The 20,741-nt window shown below is 39.5% G+C and overlaps 1 protein-coding gene, 1 long non-coding RNA gene and 2 pseudogenes across 3 annotated transcripts; 1 reads left to right on the top strand and 3 right to left on the bottom strand.

The window, feature by feature from the left end:
* Nucleotides 1-589: 589 nt before the first annotated feature.
* Nucleotides 590-1,028, bottom strand: LOC101151404 (DET1- and DDB1-associated protein 1-like; annotated as a pseudogene).
* Nucleotides 1,029-1,630: 602 nt separating this feature from the next.
* LOC101153320 (ras-related GTP-binding protein A-like) lies at nt 1,631-2,248 on the bottom strand (annotated as a pseudogene).
* A 6,109-nt stretch (nt 2,249-8,357) lies between these two features.
* On the bottom strand, nt 8,358-10,229 carry LOC129526759 (uncharacterized). The gene is made up of 2 exons (XR_010130715.1): nt 10,161-10,229; nt 8,358-8,708 (listed from the first exon to the last, which is right to left on the bottom strand). It is a non-coding gene; the product is annotated as an uncharacterized lncRNA (long non-coding RNA).
* Nucleotides 10,230-10,350: 121 nt separating this feature from the next.
* DORIP1 (dopamine receptor interacting protein 1) lies at nt 10,351-20,416 on the top strand. Of its 2 annotated transcripts, none has more exons than XM_063697679.1 (5): nt 10,351-10,706; nt 13,581-14,105; nt 16,359-16,448; nt 17,551-17,685; nt 18,526-20,416. In XM_063697679.1, exons 2-5 carry the CDS (start codon nt 13,582-13,584, stop codon nt 18,707-18,709), a joined length of 933 nt encoding a protein of 310 aa, XP_063553749.1. In that variant the 5' UTR covers nt 10,351-10,706; nt 13,581; the 3' UTR covers nt 18,710-20,416. The 2 variants fall into 2 exon arrangements, with proteins under 2 accessions (XP_063553749.1, XP_063553748.1); XM_063697678.1 differs by lacking the exon at nt 10,351-10,706 and adding an exon at nt 13,006-13,072.
* Nucleotides 20,417-20,741: the final 325 nt, after the last annotated feature.

The following is a 20,741-nucleotide window of genomic DNA, read 5'->3' as shown; positions in this document are numbered from 1 at the left end:
TTATTTTATTTTTTTCCAAGTAGGAAAGACCCTTTTATTGGGGTGGACACGGAGTACCCACGAGTCTATGAAAAAGTGACTCAAGAGAAAGATCCCAAGGGCCGACTTCTCCCCAACATGCGCGCAAGCTCAGAGTGAGGTTTGGGCATGAGAGAGTTCCGGGCGGAACGTGGGACAAGACCGAGTCTCAAGGGCCTGGACCAGTGTCGGAGAAGGCCGCTTGGCTGTCCTGGTGGGTCGGCCGCCCTGGGCCGGCCCCTGCCGCCTGGCAGCAGTAAAGCCTCGCTAGAGACCCTCACAGGCACGCTCTGGTTCTCTGGAGGAGAACTGGGGGCGGGAGTGGGGAAACTGGCCAGGTGGAAGGCGGGGGTCGGGGGGACAATGATGTTTTTTTTAAAAAAGCATCTACCAACATCACACTACTGGGTCTGATGTTCCCTTTAACCAACGCTTGATACAGGTTACAGCATAAATAAAAACTCAAGAAAAATAAATACGTCGGCTCCTATGAGGTTGGAAATGGTGTGGATGGGCAGGCCAGGAGGCGGGTGGCTGGGCCACCGAGGAGCAGACCCGACAGGAGGCGCCTCTGGGGTTGAGAGTCTTAAGTGTCCTCCTGTATCTCTGGGCTGTGGGTCAGCGCCAACTGGCGGAGGGGCGCCGAGGTCTCGCCTTCCAGCTCCACTTGCTCCTGGTCTTTCTTCTTGGCAGCGTTCTTTTTGTCCATTGCTGATGCAGGTAGCGCAGGAGGATGTTTGTCTTTTCGGTCACGATGATCTGTTCAGACGGGTACTCTCGGGTGGGCAGGTAGACTGAGGGCCGTTGGTTCGAGGCTTTGCACACGGAGTCCCCGTGAAATCGACTAAAATTGCTTTTGTTGTAGACAGGCAGTCCTTTCAAAAAATCTGCCATCTTCTGTTTCCTCCGTCGCCGCCTCAGCCGCCGCCTCAGCCTCCACCGCCGCCACCACAGCCCTGGGACCTCTTTTATAAGGACACTAATCCCATTTGTGAGGGCTTCACCCTCACGAACTAATAGCCTCCCGAAGACTCCACCTCCTAGTACCATCACATTGAGGATTTCAACATATGAATGGAGGTGGAGGGCACACAAACATTCAGTTCATAACACTATTCTATCTACAAGAAGACAAACTCCAAATTCTAAAATGGCTTTCTCTTACTTGTATTGCAGGCCTGGATCTCTCTGTCTAGAGTCTTACAAAGGAAACAGGTAGGTTTTTGTACATTCCACCATTAAGCTGTTTCCCCCCAATAGAAAAATCAGTTAAATGTTTTAAAAAATACTTTTATAACATTTGTTGATTTTTTTTTTTTTTTTTTTGAGACGGAGTCTCTCTCTGTCGCCCAGGCTGGAATGCAGTGGCTCCATCTCGGCTCACTGCAAGCTCCGCCTCCCGGGTTCACGCCATTCTCCTGCCTCAGCCTCCCAAGTAGCTGGGACTGCAGGCGCCCGCCACCACGCCCGGCTAATTTTTTTGTCTTTTTAGTAGAGACAGGGTTTCACCGTGTTAGCCAGAATAGTCTCGATCTCCTGACCTTGTGATCCGCCCGCCTCGGCCTCCCAAAGTGCTGGGATTACCGTCGTGAGCCACTGCGCCCGGCCTCAAAGTCCACTTTTAAGCACACAATATTATGAATATTTAAAAGCACATATGCTCCCCAGAAAAGGCAATTCAGCATTTTCAGAAAGAGCATTTGGCAATATTCAACGCATAAAGAGACTGTGCTTGGGGCCATCCACTCTCCAGATTTTCAGTGTTTCCTGGTTTTTCGACTGTTGATCAGAGTAGCTATAGAAGGCATCTACGGATCTGACGTAACAACCATCACCTAGATGTTTGATGTGAAGATGTCAATGAATGCGGTGAAGTTAGAATTCATAACTTCCATACTCCGGAAAGAAGGGACCAATTTATTGCAGCTCAGCTGAACTGCTTAATAATGTTGCTGATCTTCTCAAATCTGTGGCCATCGTGATGCTCTTTGCACTGGTAATGGGAAATAACCAAGAATGTAGCTCTTTCAAACAGTAGAACTTCATCGACTTCAAGAATTTGGGCAAAATTCCTTGTGTTCATCTTCAGTTGCTGAACATTGGCAATCAGCTGATAAGCAATACTGGACCAGGCTTTGTAGCGCTTTTCATCTCAGGTGGATGTTTGCAAATAAGCACACTCTAGTGGGTTAGACAAACAAATCAAGTCCAGGTATGGATGAGGCTCCATCCATACTGTTCAGATACTCTTGATCTGAAAACCTGTGAACTAGTGAGACAAGTTACTATCCCATACATGGCCAAGATACAATGGTGGGACAGGAATAGAATAACTGCAATAAATATTTCCATTCAATAAAGGAGGAAAATAGGAAATCACCAATCCATTGAAATTCTAAAATCTAGCTGGGCATATGTTACTATTTTGCAGTTAGGCCTTATCCTGCTTTCTGAGAATGATTTTCTATGATTTTTGGCTCTTCCCTTTGGGATCTTGGTTTTGCCCTCTCGGACATTCTTTTCTGCAAGAACTGTTCCATTTTTGCTGATAAGTAGCCGCCTCAGCCTGATGCCTGCTCATAGAAGTTTAAGGGTCCAGAAGTCTTTTTTCACTTTGTATAGTCTCTGGTGTTTTTTGTTTGTTTGTTTGTTTGTTTTTTAATGTGAACTGAAGTAATTACTTGTAAAATTTTATGGATTTTTTTTGTGTATCAACTTATAATCGATTTTGTTAGATAAAAGCCACATCCATAAATATCTTCTAGATAAGCCCTTTTCTACCTCAGGCTTCCTGTAAGGCTGCTGTGGGGCAATGCCCTTAAGATTCTTAGAAACCTTGATGTTTAAGAGTCTGTATTTTAACCCCTTAAGAATTGATAAAATAAGAGATCATAAAACTAATGGAATGGACTTTGAACTTTGTGGCAATAAGATACCAAATTATAAACAAGACCTAAGGCCACGCCAGACGAGGGTTAAGTCATGCACTCCTACACTTAAAGACTAAAGTATGTTTTAACTGCCACAGATTTTTCTTTTTCTTTAGCAGCTAATTAAGCACTGGCCTTGAGGTAAGCAATACTAAAACAACTGCAGCTCATCAACCACCAGACTCTGACTGACACCTCTGTTCTTCAAGCCACAGCTGTAGCTCTGACTGGACAAGAGGCTGATTTTAGTAACTTTCTCCTGATAAGAGACCACTGACCATAGACTGGTTCTGGCTGGTTTACAAAGGCTGTACTGAGTGCCTTCACCTTTGACATATGAGGCCCAACTCTATAATGCATTTAAATGTTAAGTCTCCACCCTAAAGTGAACATGGGATGCATGTAACATGCATGTTTGCTTACTATGCTTGCATGCCTCGCTTTGTGAATATCCATAGCTCCTCCTATAACCTGTTGATTATGTACACTTAGCTAACCCATTTGGCATAAATCCCTGTTCCACCCTTTCCTCCCTCTAAGTGCTTGCTTTCTGTCTCTGCTGGAGGCTGTGCTTCCTGGCCTGTCAGGATGTCCAGCCTGCAAACTGCAACCCTTTATAAGAAATAAAACTCTCTTTTCTAACTTTGTACATCTCACAAATTTAAGTTAACAGAATCTTACAAGGTCTTTTATCTGTTTCTGAACTCTTAACAAAAGGCTTTCAATCACATCCTTGGACTTAGGTCTACCTTGAACTCAGGTCTACCTTGAACTCATGTTTTTCTAATAAGACCTTAGGATTTGGTCTTTGCCCTGCAGCTCTATCTTACTTTGAGCATCTTCTGCTGGGAGAAAATAACAACAAGAAATAGTTTCATTTTCAGATCTAGTTCCTACATAATTCTTCTAAATTCTGTTTGAAAATTGAATATTTAGTGTAGATTTGTCTAGCCAGATGTTATGATACCTAGTTCAAAAACAAACAAAAAACAGTTGATACTTTCAAAGTTCTTCCTGGTACTCTAAGCCAGATACAGCAGTTCATTAAATACATTTTCTATTTGCTATGTTATCACATTTGCTAAACCATCTACCATGACATGACAAGGGGCTCCTTTCCTCTCGCTTCCAATAACATTTTCCTTACTTTCCTTGAAGCCCTCATTGACATCCTCCTCAATGCCTGTCAGGATTCTACTAACAGTCTCCTCAAAGCTCTTTCAAGTTCTTCCTTACATCTTGTCCGAAAGGCAATGCTCATGTTTTAGGTTTTTATTACAATGGCACCCCAAATTCTGTTCTACTTATCTAATGATGTATAAATGGGCTTCAAAAAATAGTTGCTTAGAACAATAATGATTTTATTATATCTCATGATTAAGAGAATGAGAGATTTGGGCAGGTTTCAGCTGGGTGATCTTTTTTTTTTTTAATTATACTTTAAGTTTTAGGGTACATGTGCACAATGTGCAGGTTACATATGTATACATGTGCCATGTTGGTGTGCTGCACCCATTAACTCATCATTTAGCATTAGGTATATCTCCTAATGCTATCCCTCCCCCCTCCCCCCACCCCACAACAGTCCCCAGAGTGTGATGTTCCCCTTCCTATGTCCATGTGATCTCATTGTTCAATTCCCACCTATGAGTGACAATATGCGGTGTTTGGTTTTTTGTTCTTGTGATAGTTTACTGAGAATGACGATTTCCAATTTCATCCATGTCCCTACAAAGGACATTAACTCATCATTTTTTATGGCTGCATAGTATTCCATGGTGTATATGTGCCACATTTTCTTAATCCAGTCTATCATTGTTGGACATTTGGGTTGGTTCCAAGTCTTTGCTATTGTGAATAGTGCCGCAATAAACATACGTGTGCATGTGTCTTTATAGCAGCATGATTTATAGTCCTTTGGGTATATACCCAGTAATGGGATGGCTGGGTCAAATGGTATTTCTAGTTCTAGATCCCTAAGGAATCGCCACACTGACTTCCACAATGGTTGAACCAGTTTACAGTCCCACCAACAGTGTAAAAGTGTTCCTATTTCTCCACATCCTGTCCAGCACCTGTTGTTTCCTGACTTTTTAATGATTGCCATTCTAACTGGTGTGAGATGGTATCTCATTGTGGTTTTGATTTGCATTTTACTCCTTTTAGTATCAAGGGAGGTCATCAGCAGTATTTATCTGGTGAATGGGAAGTCTGGAGGATCTGGAGACCTTCACTCATATATATCTGGCATTGTGGCAGGAATGACTAGAAGGCTGGGTTTAGCTGGCTCAGCTGACCAGAATATAGCCTCTCCAGGATAGGGGTCTTCTCACATCATGGTTCAGGGCTCTAAGAGCAAGTATTCAAGTGAATAAGGCAGAAATTGCATGTTCTTTTATGACCTAGCCTCAGAAGCCACGGAGTTTCATTTTTGCTGTACTCTGTAGGTCAAAGGCTACTAGTCTACCCAGATTCAAGAAGAAGGAACAAAGACCCAATGTCTCAATGGAAACAATGTAAAAGAGTGTGCAGCCATTTTTTAAAACCATCCTAGCAGACTGCACTACAGAAAACGTTAAACCAAGTTTTTTCAAAGTGAAGTGAAGTGATAGCAGAGGGAAACTTAGATATATGCAAAGGAATAAAGAGCACCAGAAATACTAAACATGTACGCAAATAAAAAGAACACTTTTAGTGAACTAAAATCTGATTTTTCCCTTATTTGCTTACTTTACTTTCTGTGATCTGAGGGAGAAAAAGGACCCAGCCCATGTGGCTTCACATTGGGAAAAAGTGGCACCCACTGTTTCCTAAGATTTAGAGCTAGAAGGGGCTGGAAAGAGCTGATCCTGTCCCTGAATTTTTAGAATCAAATTCCTGTATCACAGTTGAAATGATTGTCAAAAGTAAGAACGTAATGTTTGTCCACTGGGGGAAAAGTCTGTTGGGGATACCCGAAGGAATACGGGAATTTGAAGATGTGAATTCTATTTTTGGAAAGCTTAATGCAACAGAGTCTGATATAATGGCAAGTGACAGCTGCTTCTGGGGCTAAGTCCTCATGACTACCCCTTTCTTCTGGAAAATATATCTAGACTAAAGTTTATGACTAAATTTAGGGCCTATGTGTTCTGATTTTTCCCCAGATAATAAGGCTATGAGAGCTACTGAATTGAATTGAGTTACAGAAATTAGATTTTCATGCCCTTCCTCATTGTTATTGTTGTTTATACAGCTTACATATTTTCTAGAGCAGGAACCTTCTTAACTTCAAGATCCTCAGGGACTCAAAGTTCATGATGGGAGCTCAGCAAATGTACTAGGATAGACAGATAAATGGTATTTGTGTACATCAAACTTGATCTAATGACCACTTTACCAAGAACATGAGACCCAACAGAAAAATAAGACTTTAAACCAATTTTTTAAAGGATAAGTTTCAAAAAATAAAATAAAATGGGGTATATTTTAAATTTTAAGACTGGTAACAAAGACAGTATGAATTATTTTTTCATTTGGCCTGGCGCAGTGGCTCATCCCTGTAGTCCCAACACTTTGGGAGGACGAGTTGGGTAGATCGCTTGAGTCCAGGAGTTCAACACCAGCCTGGGCAATGGAGTGAATCCCCTTCTCTACAAAAAAAATTAGCCGGGCATGGTAGCATACACCTGTAGTCCCAGCTACTTGGAAGGCTGAGGTGGGAGGAGCCCTTGAACCTGGGAGGATGAGGCTGCAGTGTGGTAGGCAACAGAGTGAGACTCTGTTTCAAAAAATAAATTAATAATAATAATAAACACTTTAAAATTATTTCTTAAATTCCCATATAGCAGTAAAAATGTACAGCAAGCACAGCACAAAAGACAGGAGTAAAATAGATATAACTTTATGCAACTGCAGAATCACTTGTTTTGTCAACCAGCATGGAAACTGTCAGAACTGTCAATCAACAAAGCAAGGGCGATAGAAAATGTGTCACTTTCAAATAGTATACAATAATAGAAATAATGACAACACATCATTATATCAGAGGGAGGAGAAAAGTGATATCAGGATATTTCTTTCTCGAGGTCTCTCATTGAGGGGTAATTATGGGCTGGTTGTGTCTGCAACATAGCCTCTCCAAACAGGCTCTGTAACTTTAAGTTCAGATATCAATGTCTTCCTCTCATCTTTTCAGATATTTTTACATCCCAGGATAATTACTGGATTATCTGTTGTGGTGGAGTCTGGACCTTTTTAAACATCTACCAACAGAGTTTATAGATTTAAAGCAAAAATTCAGCTTTTGGAAAAATGAGATTAAAAATAGTTTACTAATAATGTAACTTAGCATTATAATTTGAATTCTAAAGAGGACTTATTGAGACTAGTAGAAGGCCGGGAGCAGTGGCTCACACCTGTAATCCCAGCACTTTGGGAGGCTGAGGTGGGTGAATCACCTGAGGTCAGGAATTCAAGACCAGCCTGGCCAACATAGTGAAACCCCGTCTCTACTTAAAATACAAAAATTAGCTGGGCACGGTGGCAGGTGCCTGTAATCCCAGCTACTTGGGAGGCTGAGGCAGGAGAATGGCGTGAACCTGGGAGGCGGAGCTTGCAGTGAGCCGAGATAGCGCCACTGCAGTCCGGCCTGGGCGAAAGAGTGAGACTCCGTCTCAAAAAAAAAAAAAAAAAAAAAAACCAAAAATTTCCTATTTAAATTAACAATATTGGCCTCCAGTCTTTGCAACCAAAGAACAGTTACTGATATCTCCACTGCTAGCATACTGTGTGACATATGGTTGATGATTGATAATAAAGTATTTATAAAATGGTATTGGGCAACTAATTTTTTTGGTTTTGTTTTTGTTTTTTTGTTTAGATGGAGACTCGCTCTGTCGCCCAGGCTGGAGTGCAGTGGTGTGATCTCGGCTCACTGCAAGCTCCGCCCCCCTGGTTCACGCCATTCTCCTGCCTCAGCCTCCCAAGTAGCTGGGACTACAGGCACCCGCCACCATGCTCGGCTAATTTTTTATATTTTTTAGTAGAGACGGGGTTTCACCATGTTAGCCAGGATGGTCTCGATCTCCTGATCTTGTGATCCGCCCGCCTTGGCCTCCCAAACTGCTGGGATTACAGGCGTGAGCCACCGCGCCCAAGCTGCGCAACTAATTTTTGACAAAAGCACAAAAGCAACCCAGTGGAAAAAGTACAGGCTTTTCAAAAAAAAAAAAATTGCTGCGATGACTGGGTATCCATACATCAAATATGAACTTGGATACATGCCTCAAACTATATAAGAAAGTTAACTACAATGCATCATACATCTAAATGTACAGCTTGAACACATAAAACTTTTATAAGAAAACATAGGAAAATTTCTTTGTGAGCTTGGGGTAGGCAAAAATTTCTTAGAAACAACACTAGAAATGTAATCCATAAAAAAGTAAATTAAACTTTATTAAAAGTTAAAACTTCTCTTCAAAATACACTGCTAAGAGAATGAGGGCCAGGTGCGGTGGCTCACGCCTGTAATCCCAGCACTTTGGGAGGCCGAAGTGGGCAGATCACCTGAGGCCAGGAGTTTGAGACCAGCCTGGCCAACATGGTGAAACTCTGCCTCTACTAAAAATACAAAAATTAGCTAGGCATGGTGGTGCACGTCTATAATCCCAGCTACTCGGAAAGCTGAGATACCGGAAACTCTTGATCCTGGGAGGCGGAGGTTGCAATGAGCCGAGATCATTCACTGCACTCCAGCCTGGGGAACAGATCAGGATTCTGAAAAAAAAAAAAAAAAAAAAAAAAGGCAGAGTTGGGGGGGCAGTAGGTAAGCAGAAACTTAAGGGTGATGGGCATACTCATTTGATCACAGTGATGGTTTAAGGGGGTATACATATGTCAAAACTGATAAAAATTATACACTTTAAGTATGTTCTATATATTCTATGCCAATTATACTTCAGTAAATATATCTTAAACCCTACAACTCAGATGTCAGATTTTGAAGACAGTGGAAAAGATGCAGAATGGAAATTTCAGTTAAAGGCCTCAGTGATGTTTGTGAGTTATCCAAGTATTCAAGGAATCCATGCTTCCTCCAGCTAGCTGAGACTCGGCAGAGTTTAATGAGCAATCTCAATACTATTCTCCAGAAATGGTGTCATCCACCATACTATGGCTGTTTTCAGGAAGAGAATGACCTAATCAGTATAAAATGAACTCCATGTCTTGTGAGGGATTTATAATTAAACACATAATCCACATTTACAAACATTTTTAAAGGGCTTTTCTACCTGTAGGAGAGGATTAATATTGAGTGAACTTTTTGCAAGTTTTCCAACACACTAGTTTGTTTAATCTCTAAGAGCCTCAGTTTCCTCATCTATAAAATACCATAAGAAATACGAAAAAACAGGAAACTAAAAAGAGCAGGCTTTGCCAGAGCTATTAATTATTCTTTTTTGGGCAGAGCCAAAACTCAAGAAATGGAAGTCTCTCTTCCATTTCTAGACTTTTTTAGAGAGATCCATGAGGAAGTTCCCCTCCATAGCTTTGGCCGACCATCACACCGGTCAAGAAGGCATCCAGCCTCTCCCAGGCTCAGCCTGTGACTGAAAACCACACTGATTTACTAGGATAGCCTTGAGCTCTCTCATTAGCCCTCACGTGTTCTGAACGTTAGAGCTAACTTTCCAGACCCTCATTATTTGTTGAAAGGCTGGATGGGGAAAAATCTCAACCAGAACTCCATGCCTACTTGCAAGTAGAGGTAGTTTTTGCAGGGTGGCCTGTGTTCTCCAGATGCAGAGCCATACAGGGCCTTGCTTCTTTACGGGAGATATAAAAACTCGGCCCTAATAAACATAAATAGTGGTTGAGCCCACAAACTAGCATTAGGTTGTCCTAACTGTAATTTCCAGCTCCGTGACTTGCTGTGTGGGACCTTATTATCTCCAAAACCCAATTTTTTCAACTTCACAATGGAATTAAAACAATCTAATTTTTCAAAATGGGGTTAACTTCCACTGTAAGTTACAGTATATTGGCCAATAATTAACTTGAACACTAAAGCTGGCATTTAACAGATCAATTCAACTGTTTTCTAAGTAAATACTTAAACGCTTAAAAAACTGTAATTTACTGAGAAAACAAACCTTTCTTTCTAGGTTAAGAATTTGAGAAAACAAGACCCAGAAGCAAACTAAAATCAAGTCCTAAAATGGTACACACCTCAAAAAGCCAATCAGGTTTGCCAATAAAGCTCCGCCTCCGTGCAAACCCTGCCCACTTCCGGCTTCCCCACCCACCACCTAACTGGAACCCCGCCCCTCTCTGCGAGGTCCCGCCCCCCACACCTGATCCTGGTTCCCATTGGGCGAATCTGGATGCTGTATACACACCCGACACACGCACTTTAGACTGGGGCGTCTTCGCGCCTGCGCAGCTGCGCTGTCAGGCGGCTAAAAACGGGGGGGTTGGGGGGAGGGGGGCGGAGGTCGTGCCGAATCTTCCTCCGTAATAAGAAGCGACGTGTCCCGCTGTCCTGGCTCCGTGGGTCCAGTGAGACTGGGCCTGGGCGCTGGAGCTGCTGTGGCTCCCGCCGCGGCGGCTGCCATGGAGGCCATGCCAGAGCCCAGAACTCACGCCGGGGGAGGCCGAGACAGCCGGCGGTACTCATAGATGAGGCGGCGGCGGCGGCGGCAGCCCGGGCTCTCCATGAGCAGGCGGCGGCGGCGACGGGTGCGGCGGCACCGGCGGTTTTCGGTCCCCGGGGAGGTACGAGGAGTTTGCTTCCTGGTGGACGGAGACTGGCCGTTGTGGGAACGCCTTCCGCGGCCCGGCCCTCCAGCCTATTTGCCCGCAGTCCTGAGCACTCGGCGGGGCACTGCCCGGACAGAGGCGGGGGTGCCCAGCCGACTCGCGGGCCCCTAACTCGGGGACCCGCCCGCCTCGGTGCCAGGCCTCCCGGGCGCGGCTGCCCAGGGCCAGGGTGGGCGTGGCCGGAGCGTGGGGGCTCCCCGGGGGGCGCACGCCTAGCGTCCGCCTTGTCCCTGTCCCGAAGCCCTGCGCTGCTGGGAGCGGTAGCGCGTGGCTGTTCAGGCGTATTTCAGGCGCTGATTTGAGAGGGGACTTTTAGAACCCCTGAGTCCTTAAGGAGTCTGGCGTTCAATGCCTTGGGCACGTGGTGGGGTCCTCACGGCTAGCTTGGGGTACCAATTTCCTCCCTTGGAAGTCACCACGAAAGAAAGATGTTTTGTCAAAGAAATAGAGGTCAGGAGAGTTTTCCAGGTTTATTCAAATTGGAGGGCCCGTAGAGCCTGGAGAATAAAGCCAGCGGAATACATCCTCCAGTCCTTCCAATTACAGTTCCTAGCTAAACAGCTAAGACAATTTTAAGTAAAGCTCTTCGCAGCTATCTTTCCATCATTTTTCCCCACCCCCCATTTTTATTGCAATTTACTTTGGAACAAATCACCAAATTCATGATGAAACTAGTATCCTCTAGTTCTTCCAAACCTTCCCTCCTCCCGTTTTTCCCAGAGAAAGACTAAAGTTTCATGCCATATATGTCATTGTAGTTTAATTCTCTTAGAGTGTAACTATTGCTTTACAGAGGTAGTTACACTTCATTTGGTCATGTATGAAGATAATTTGAAGAAAATATCCTACAGATTTATGCTTCCTTCCCAATGCACTATTTTAGGAATCTGAACTCAGGCTCTTTAAGCAATCTTAAACGTTGCTACAAAGTTCTTTAAAATTCAACGGAAATAAATCAAACCATAAAGTTATTTTCGTTTTTAAAGTATTTGAATGCATAACTGTTTTTTAAAATCTTTGTAAACAAAACGTGTCAGTTTCTATTACGAAGAAACTGAGTTTGTTTTCCTAGGCTACAGATTTGCCACACCCTCTTCTTCCTAAGTGGATGACTAGAATCAATGTGTTGGCCAACTAGATATAAACATCCACTCTTCATACTAAATATAGTTACTGGATATTTTAGAGTCCACAGTATCTTGCTTCAAACTGAAAACACTGTGTTCATGTGTGTTTAATATATTGCAGAAGTGAATTTTTACTCGTGCTGCAGAATGTTTTGGACTTAGTTTCTTACACAAATAAAACACGTAGGACTGCAGCTTTATTAAGTGTTGAGTTCATGTTGTGTTTGGGAGGATGCAGCACTTGGAAAAGATGGTCAAAATAAGACACTGATCTCAGTCACTCATTTTTCTGTTTCCGCTCCTCAGATGCCTCCCTTTTTTCATAACAATACTTCTCCATAAAAGTAACCTCGGAAAACAATATGATGTTGTTAGTTTATTTGCTTGTCCCAAGTAAAGTGAAGGAGTTTTTTCAGTACAATTGTAAAAAGAACTCATTCTTTCAAAAATATGTGCGCTATGTAACATACATATAACACAACATATTTATTAAAATACTTACTGTGGCTTTAAAAACAAAGTGCCTAGTGGTCCTCAAGGTTGGGGAAGAGTGCCAGTTTGAAAAGGGAGGATGCTTTGCTTCATTCTGAAAACATGCATAGGGAATAATCAGGATATTTATCAAGTTCTGAATCAGATCTTCATAGTATAGCCTCTGTAGTTAAAAATTATAGTATATCTAAATTGCACAATAGCACAATTCTCAGTTGCAAATAAAAATCCCAAAGTGATTAGCAATATTAGCTATGCTACTATTCACTTAAGATTGATTTCATGATTACTCCTCATGCTGTCTTTCAAAGCTAAATGTCAGAATTAGTCTTAGTCTATATAGCAACAGTTGTTTTTTTTACATAGTTTTTCTGTACAACAAATAAAATATGTAGTATAGTTAATATAAAGATTATCTAATGGCTATTATTCTGTACCCCCAATTAAGGATCCCATTATATTAGTTTCTTAAGTGGAATCACCCATATTAACAAGAAAATGAAGCAAGCACAGCCTGTATTTTGGAAAGATGAGGAGGTTTACATTAGGAATATGCCTAACCAAAGTTAGTTTATGTTTTTAATAGCTTTATTTTCATTTAGGATTTATTTATTTTTTTTTTTTTTGAGATGGAGTTTCACTCGTTGCCCAGGCTGGAATGAGATGGCGTGATCTCGGCTCACCGCAACCTCCGCCTCCCAGGTTCAAGCGATTCTCCTGCCTCAGCCTCCCGAGTAGCTGGGATTACAGGCATGCGCCACCACGCCCAGCTAATTTTGTATTTTTAATAGAGAGAGGGTTTCTCCATGTTGGTCAGGCTGGTCTCAAACGCCCGACCTCAGGTGATCGCCCGCCTCAGCCTCCCAAAGTGCTGGGATTACAGGCGTGAGCCACCGCGCCCAGCCTCAGGATTTTTTTTATTACAGGGTTTCCCTCTGTCACAGATAAAATCTGCAATATAATTAATATAAAGCCTATCAAATGGCCATCTGTACCTCAAAAAAAGACTGCACCTTCTTAAATGGTCTTTCCAGAGAGCATGCATAGTGCCCAAAAAGTGGCTCATTTAAATTTTTTTGCTATGTTGGGAGGCCTAATAACCACATTTGATTTGATTCTTTAGATGGATTTATTTTCGTTTAAACATATTATGCATTTAATATACAAAGTTACAAGTTTATGTGTTCTGTTTTAAACTTTTAAAATGTAGGATGAAGACACTGTTTGAAGAGATAAAAGCATCAATTAAAAACAACTATAACCAAGATCGATCATTTTGGAGGCCTGTTCTTCCTTGGGGGGGTGTTTTTACTATCAAAGCTGGCCGCAAAGCAGTATCCTGTACACCACTCTATGTTGAAATAAGACTGAAAAATACCTGCACCATAGATGGATTCTTGATGTTATTATATGTCATTCTTAATGAAAATGAAAATTTCCCTAGGGAACTCTCTCTCCATTTTGGTAGAGAGTTTGTAGACTGTTTTCTTTACTTAATGGACACCTACAGTTTTACAACTGTGAAGCTACTTTGGATTTGGGACAAGATGGAAAAACAGCAATACAAATCTGAAGTCCATAAAGCTTCATTAATAATTGATTTGTTTGGGAATGAGCATGATAATTTTACAAAAAATCTTGAAAATCTCATGTCTACCATTCAAGAGAGTTACTGTTCCAACTGGCGATGCCCAACTCGAGTGCAGGAGGATCAGCAGCGCACAATTAATATAAAGTAAGTTGGTCTAACGTCTGTTTTGTCACTTTTACTTTTTTTAATGAATGTTGCTTTAGATATGTAGTCGTGTACCCCATAATGACATTTGGGTCAACAAAGGACCACATATGCCATGCTAGTTTGTAGGATACTGTATATTTAGTATACCTTTCTATGTTTAGGTACACAAAGACTTACCATTTTGTTAAAATTGCCTACAGTATTAAGTACAGTAACATGTTGTATGGATTTGTAGCCTAGGAGCAATAGGCTTTACCATATAGCCTCGGTGTGTAAAAGGTTATACCATCTAGTTTTGTGTAAGCACGTTCTAGGATGTTTACACACTATGAAATCATCTAAGGATACATTTCTCAGAATGTGTCCCCATTGGATGACAAATGACAATATTGCCAAAGTACTTGTTAAAGTACAGGGCCTTTAGAATTACTTAGGCATGAAGCAGTCACAGAAATGCAAGATTCTTCTGCAGGTCCCCTGAAAACAGTGTTACAGCCTATTACATCCAAACATCTTATAATTACTTTACAAAACCAGCTGATAACCTTGTCAGTAGCAAAGTAATGAATTACTCAGTATGAAAAATATATTACTCTTACTTGAATTTACTAATATGACTATAGATGATTCTTAGTGTCACAAATGTAACCTCTTTAAGAGCGCTTAATACTGTTTTGGAATGTTTCACCCTTTGAATAGGTCTCTGTCAGGAGGGCTAGTTCCACATGAACAAGAAAATTAAAAGTATCCTTTCATATTATGGCCAAGACATAATTATAGACAGAAACCCAGAACTTGGCATCTCACATGTGGATGTGGATGTAAGCAGCTTTTATTTTGACTAGGAAAGGTGCAAGGAGCCAGATGAGTGTTTTTGGCTTTCAGAGAAAAGGCAGATCTCCCACCTGGTAAATGATAGGGACAGAGTCCAAATTGGCAAGCCCTAGTGGAGTGCTGGGAAACATTAAAGCCTCCAAGGGACATGAGCTGGAAAGGGGATAATTGCCAGTGGAAGAAAAACAGACCCAAACGCATTTTTGGCAGAAAGGTATTTGGCCCTATGGTCCAGAAAAACAGCCTGATAGATTGTTCCCATTTGGAAATGTATATCACATACCCTATTTGTTAAACTTACATTTCTATGAAATACACTTTGTCTATTTTCCTGCATTGCTAATTTGAAATATCTATCAATGGAAATAATTGTCAAGTCATAAAGACAACTCAGAAGTGTTGTAGTGATGATAGCTCACTGCAGCCTTGAACTCCCGGGCTCAAGTGATCCTCCTGCCTCATGCCTCACCACTTCAGCCTCTCCAGTAGCTGGGACTACAGGTATATGCCACCATGCCCAGCTAATGTTTTATTTATTTTTTTATTTTCTGAGACAGGGTCTCACTCCATCTCCCAGGCTGAAGTATAATGGTGTGATCACAGCTCACTGCAACGTTGACTTCCTGGGTTCAAGAGATCCTCCTGTCTCAGCACCCCCAAGTAGCTGGCACCAGGGGCATGTACCACCATGCCCGGCTAATTTTTGTATTTTTTTTTTTAGAGATAGGATCTTGCTGTGTTGCCCAGGTTGGTCTCAAACTTCTGATTCACCCACCTCAGCTTCCCAAAGTGCTGGGATTACAGGCGTGAGCCACCACACCCAGCCTAATATCTTGTTTTTTAAAAACTAGTTTCATCTGTAACTATTTTGAAACTATAATGAAATATTTATAATTCTATATTTTATACTATTTAATTAAATATTTTTCATCATACTCTATAACTTTTAAGTTTTTGCCTACTTTTTAAAAAATCCTATATTTAAAGCAACCTCTGAAGTAATGTAGAAAAAAAATTTTTTAACAGATCAGGTACTTGAGGCCAAGAATGATTATTACTTAACATTTAATCAGGTAACTAACTAATCAGCTGCTCCTCTGATTCTGGGTCCTAGTTCCTTCCCACGAGACCAGATTGCCTCTTTTGAATCTTCTCACAAATGTTTTAAATTAACGTAGCAGCAACTGGATATATCAGGATTGTTTATACAAAAATATGTTTCTTTGAAAATTTCATAATTAGTGTTTGAGTTCAACTGGTTTCTATACTATCTGCAAGAAATTCCGAATGCGTCATAGAGGTTATACTTGGTATAATTGGTTTTGCTAATAAAGGACTGAGCTGTAAAATTTGTTATAATATATTAAGATATAAAATGTTGAAGCAGTTCTTACATGCATTTAATAATTATTATAGTCCTCCCCAAGAAATTCCACATGGAAACTTGATAAGACTGGCTGTGAATGAGTTATTCTGTTCCAAGATTGAACTGTGTGAAGAGCATGGGTGAGTATACAATAGACATTTAAAATGACAGTATGTATGTGTTTATAAGGAAACCTAGGCAGATGTGCTCCTTGAAGTACTTTATGAATCTTATTAACAAACCTAGTTTACTATGGCATTTTACAGTGTTTTTGTTACGGAGTATATCACTACATAGAATATGGTACTACAGCTGATTGATGAATACAAAGCAAATACCTTTTCTTTTTTTTCCCCCCACTGCTGAGTAGGTACAATAAAACCTTGGTTAACCGGAACCCAGCTAATCGGGACCCTCAATTATCTGGATTTTTTTCTGCACTCTCCATTTAGGAGAAAGAGGTAATTGACAACTAAAAAACTTAACTTAGTAAAAGTTGAGAGAAGCAGAACATATTCATCCCAATCTCTTAAAATTTTCTGTGACTACATTATTGTATAATGAGAATTAATATTTAGAAGGATGATCTTATTGCTGATTAATTACAAAAGGAAAGGTAAAAATATGTTCTGTTAGTTGTACCTACTAAGTCCAGAAAGTGAACGAATATATTGTAGCAACAAATACTGAAACAGATGGTTTTCTGGTTAATTTGGTTTAGTTAATAATGTTTGTTAACCAGAATACTGTACCCTGAGCATTCCGGTTAATCAAGATTTTACTGTATAATTCAATTTGTTATATTCTGATCCATATACTTAATACCTCATAATATGAGGAAACAATTTGTTCATGCTTATAGTCGAGTCTAATGGCAAAAGGAAGCAATTAGAGTCATATTTTTCCCCTCTCTGCCATTATTTGAAACCAGCATATAGAGTGAAATATAAAAGCGTTTGTATCAGTTCTGCAGAGTTATGCTTTCATAGGCTTATACAGAAATAGCTAGCATTTCCTGGAGTTTTAAACGTGTCATTTCTAGTGTAAGGAACACAGCTTATAAACTTCTGGAACTATTAGGTGATATAAGGTAGTAATTACCCTATACCTATAGGTATTAACCATTACCTACACCTATAATAGATAATTATAAGAAAATTAAAGTCATAAAGACAACTCTGAAGTGTTGAAAGCCAGCTTTGTCCCAAGTGTAATAATGTTCATGCCTGTTTTCTATTTTAGGTGTGGTGGCTTAAGAGAATTTTCCCAACGAGTTTTCTGCCATGGGGCACCCCCTTTTGTTGTCTTAAATATGCAACATTGGAAATCTGAAGATCTGGCATATGTACCCTATTACTTGGATTTGTCTGATCACAAGTAGGTGTTTTTGTTGATGTTTCTTTATAAAACTAATAAAAAAAATTTATCCTGTTATATTATGATTTTGACTACCCCTTAAGAGATATTGTTGAAAACAATCATATCTGTCTCTAAATTTATGTATTCTGAATAGAATCAGAATTTATTACAGAGAGTCAGTTACTAGCAGTGCACATAGTGGGTAGGTGTGTGGACTACAGAATAGACAGAATTGGGTTCAAATCCTAGCCCCATCTTTTATAAGTTAACCTTGGGCCAACAACTTAACCAGTTTACATGTCAGTTTTCTTATCTATAAAACAGAGATGATGGTATCAACCTAGTGCAATTATTGTAAAGATTTAATAAGCACATACTAAGTGTTTAAGACAGTACCTGACACATAATACTGGATAGTATAATAATAGCACAGTATTTTGTGCCTGACACATACTGGCTAATACTTGTATTTCAAGTCGAAGAAGTATGTAGTAGTATGCAGGTGGTCATAATTTAAACATAAAATGTTACTTGTCACTATAAATAAAAATATCTGCATACAAATCAGGAAATAAAGGGTTCTTTTAACATTTTCCCTGTAAAAGTTTTCTTACGTGTTTACTCTTTTTTAAAAGAAACATACGGGTTGTAAGTTCATCTGTTAAAATATGTTTTTAAGAAATTCTTAATTTCCACATTTCCAATTTTATTACATGATCTATAGAGATGGATATCTTTTTCAGGGAACAGAATACAATCAATGTCAATGTTTTTATTCCTTAGTTATGAATTTAAGGAATGTTTATCTTAAAAACAAAGTATTAAGTTTTCTCTCATACTATATTATTTAATTTGCAGGTATTTGTTGGAAGGTGCCACATTATTTAACAAAGAGGAACATCATTATTCTGCAGCTTTCCAGATTGGTGGACATTGGATGCACTATGATGGGCTCAGAAATGTGAATTTAATTTTGTTAAATAAACCCCCAGAGTTTCTCCTCTTGTCATCATTGGTTTATATTCGAGCAACAGAGAAATAAATATAGACTGATGCTAAAAGTTGTTTTCCCTCCTGCCCATGCTCTCCCAGATGAAGGGCTTTTATTTTGTGTATACTTGGTATCCAAGAAAATAGTTCAACTATACTAGTTTCAGAAGTGTATTTTCAGTGTTTAACCCCAGGTAAATGTTTTATATAGAGGATCTATGCAAAAATGTTTGTAATTTTTTTTATATTTCCTGAGTTATTTTTATATGAGCATATTTTATGTTGGAATAAAACATATCTTGTGGCCTTTGTATTTTTTATTTATATGTACCTCAAAGATTTTTACAATTCTGTCTTTGAATTCAAGAAATACTTTGTCATCTGAATTCTAAATTTTTCTTTTTGGATATTCGAGTAAAACCTAGGTAAAAGTATTTTAAGTTTGTATAATTTAACAGTTCAAAATATATCTGACTGTATTTCTTTGCCCTACCTCACAATAATCCAAAGTGCACTATTTGATCTAGTATGGATTTGAATGTACAATTTATCGATGGCTTAGTTTATTAGTTCGATTTGCCTAGTATCCCTGCAGCAATTTTTTAAAATGTCTGAGAAATTTTTCAGAGCTTAAACTACTTCTTTATAATGGCAAATTACTTTTAACTACTTCCTAAAGTATTATAAACCTGCCAGTGGATTTTAAGTGATAGCTAAGCTTCCAAGCTTAATTCAGGTTATTACAAATAAATTAGATAACTATCTTAAATGTTTATCTTATAATTAAATGTAATTTGAAATGCTCTAATGTATTTTGCAGATAAAACAACTATAAACAATATTAGGCAACTGGATGTTTACTAGTGTCGGACTAGCAATAGAAATGCACTTTAAATATATATTTAAGGGGAAATGCGTGCCTGGAAATACTTCTTTTCCTAGTGAAGTTTTATATTGATACAGAGAAAAGAATACTTAAATTTTTGAGTGATGTCTACTGGCTTCCTTGTAAGTAGTGATTGATAGCATGCGGCTTTGACTTGCAATACAAATCATTAGGATTTTATAGTTATCAGAACATTACGTTTCTTTATAAAGACCCTAAGGTCACTCTTCTTTTTGCAACTTAAGGGAAAAAATATTCTCAAGGGAAAATACTTTTTGAAATTTATCACCATTTTAGTGTTTACATTTCAATAAATAGTTCACTTCAGGTTTGGGATTGAGATTAGTTGCAATATATTTAGAAGCTCCTACATGACAGCACAGATCACTGCCATCTGCTGAACTGCTAAAGTGCTTAGTGCCATGTTGAGAAAACTTACCCAAGAATGGATAAATATGGGTGAAACATTACTGAGAATGCCTCACGTTAGCAAATACTATGAAAATTCTTGTTTATATATCAAACTGATTTATTATACAAAAAAAAAAATTCACCCCAAGATTTATTTAGTTTCCCAAGTGTATCTGATTAGGATTTAATTTAGAGTAAACTTTTCTGGGGACACCTGATTGCATGAACTGAACTCTACAATAACACAAATATTACAGTAAACGTAAATGGTGTCATTAACAAAATTATTCCTAATGCAGATTTATTCTTTCAGGAAATGCGCTTTATTTGGAATACTAGTTTATCATGAAACAATGACTTACCTACCTCACAGGGTTGTTGTGAGGATTAAGATGTTTGTTAAAATCTTGACTACCTTGAACATGCTAATAAAAAAACATTTTTCTACCTCTTTTATTTGCAGGCAAGGCTCCCAGATTTTCTCTAATGAACTTTGCAGATTTTAAAAAATTACTTAGGCTGTAGCTCATATCACTAATATATTTAGTGTGTAATGGAAATTCAGTATGCCTTTTTGACCCCAGGTTGGGGCTTAAGGAGGAGAACAGATAGTTTATTTTTATGGTAGCAGTTGATAGAAACAAGAAATTATCCCCTGCTGACCAAACAGTGAATAGAAAAAGGATAAAAAAGAATTAACTAAAATAGATTATCTACGGAATGTGAAGATGAGGGTATGGAAAATTCTTCGTAGTTCTATAAACATCCTTAGAGAAATCAGAATAAT

Source organism: Gorilla gorilla, chromosome 15, assembly GCF_029281585.2.
Source record: "Gorilla gorilla gorilla isolate KB3781 chromosome 15, NHGRI_mGorGor1-v2.1_pri, whole genome shotgun sequence".
Lineage (NCBI taxonomy): Eukaryota > Metazoa > Chordata > Mammalia > Primates > Hominidae > Gorilla > Gorilla gorilla.
Note: the sequence above shows the minus strand (reverse complement) of the source record. Positions and strands in the feature narration are given on the sequence as shown.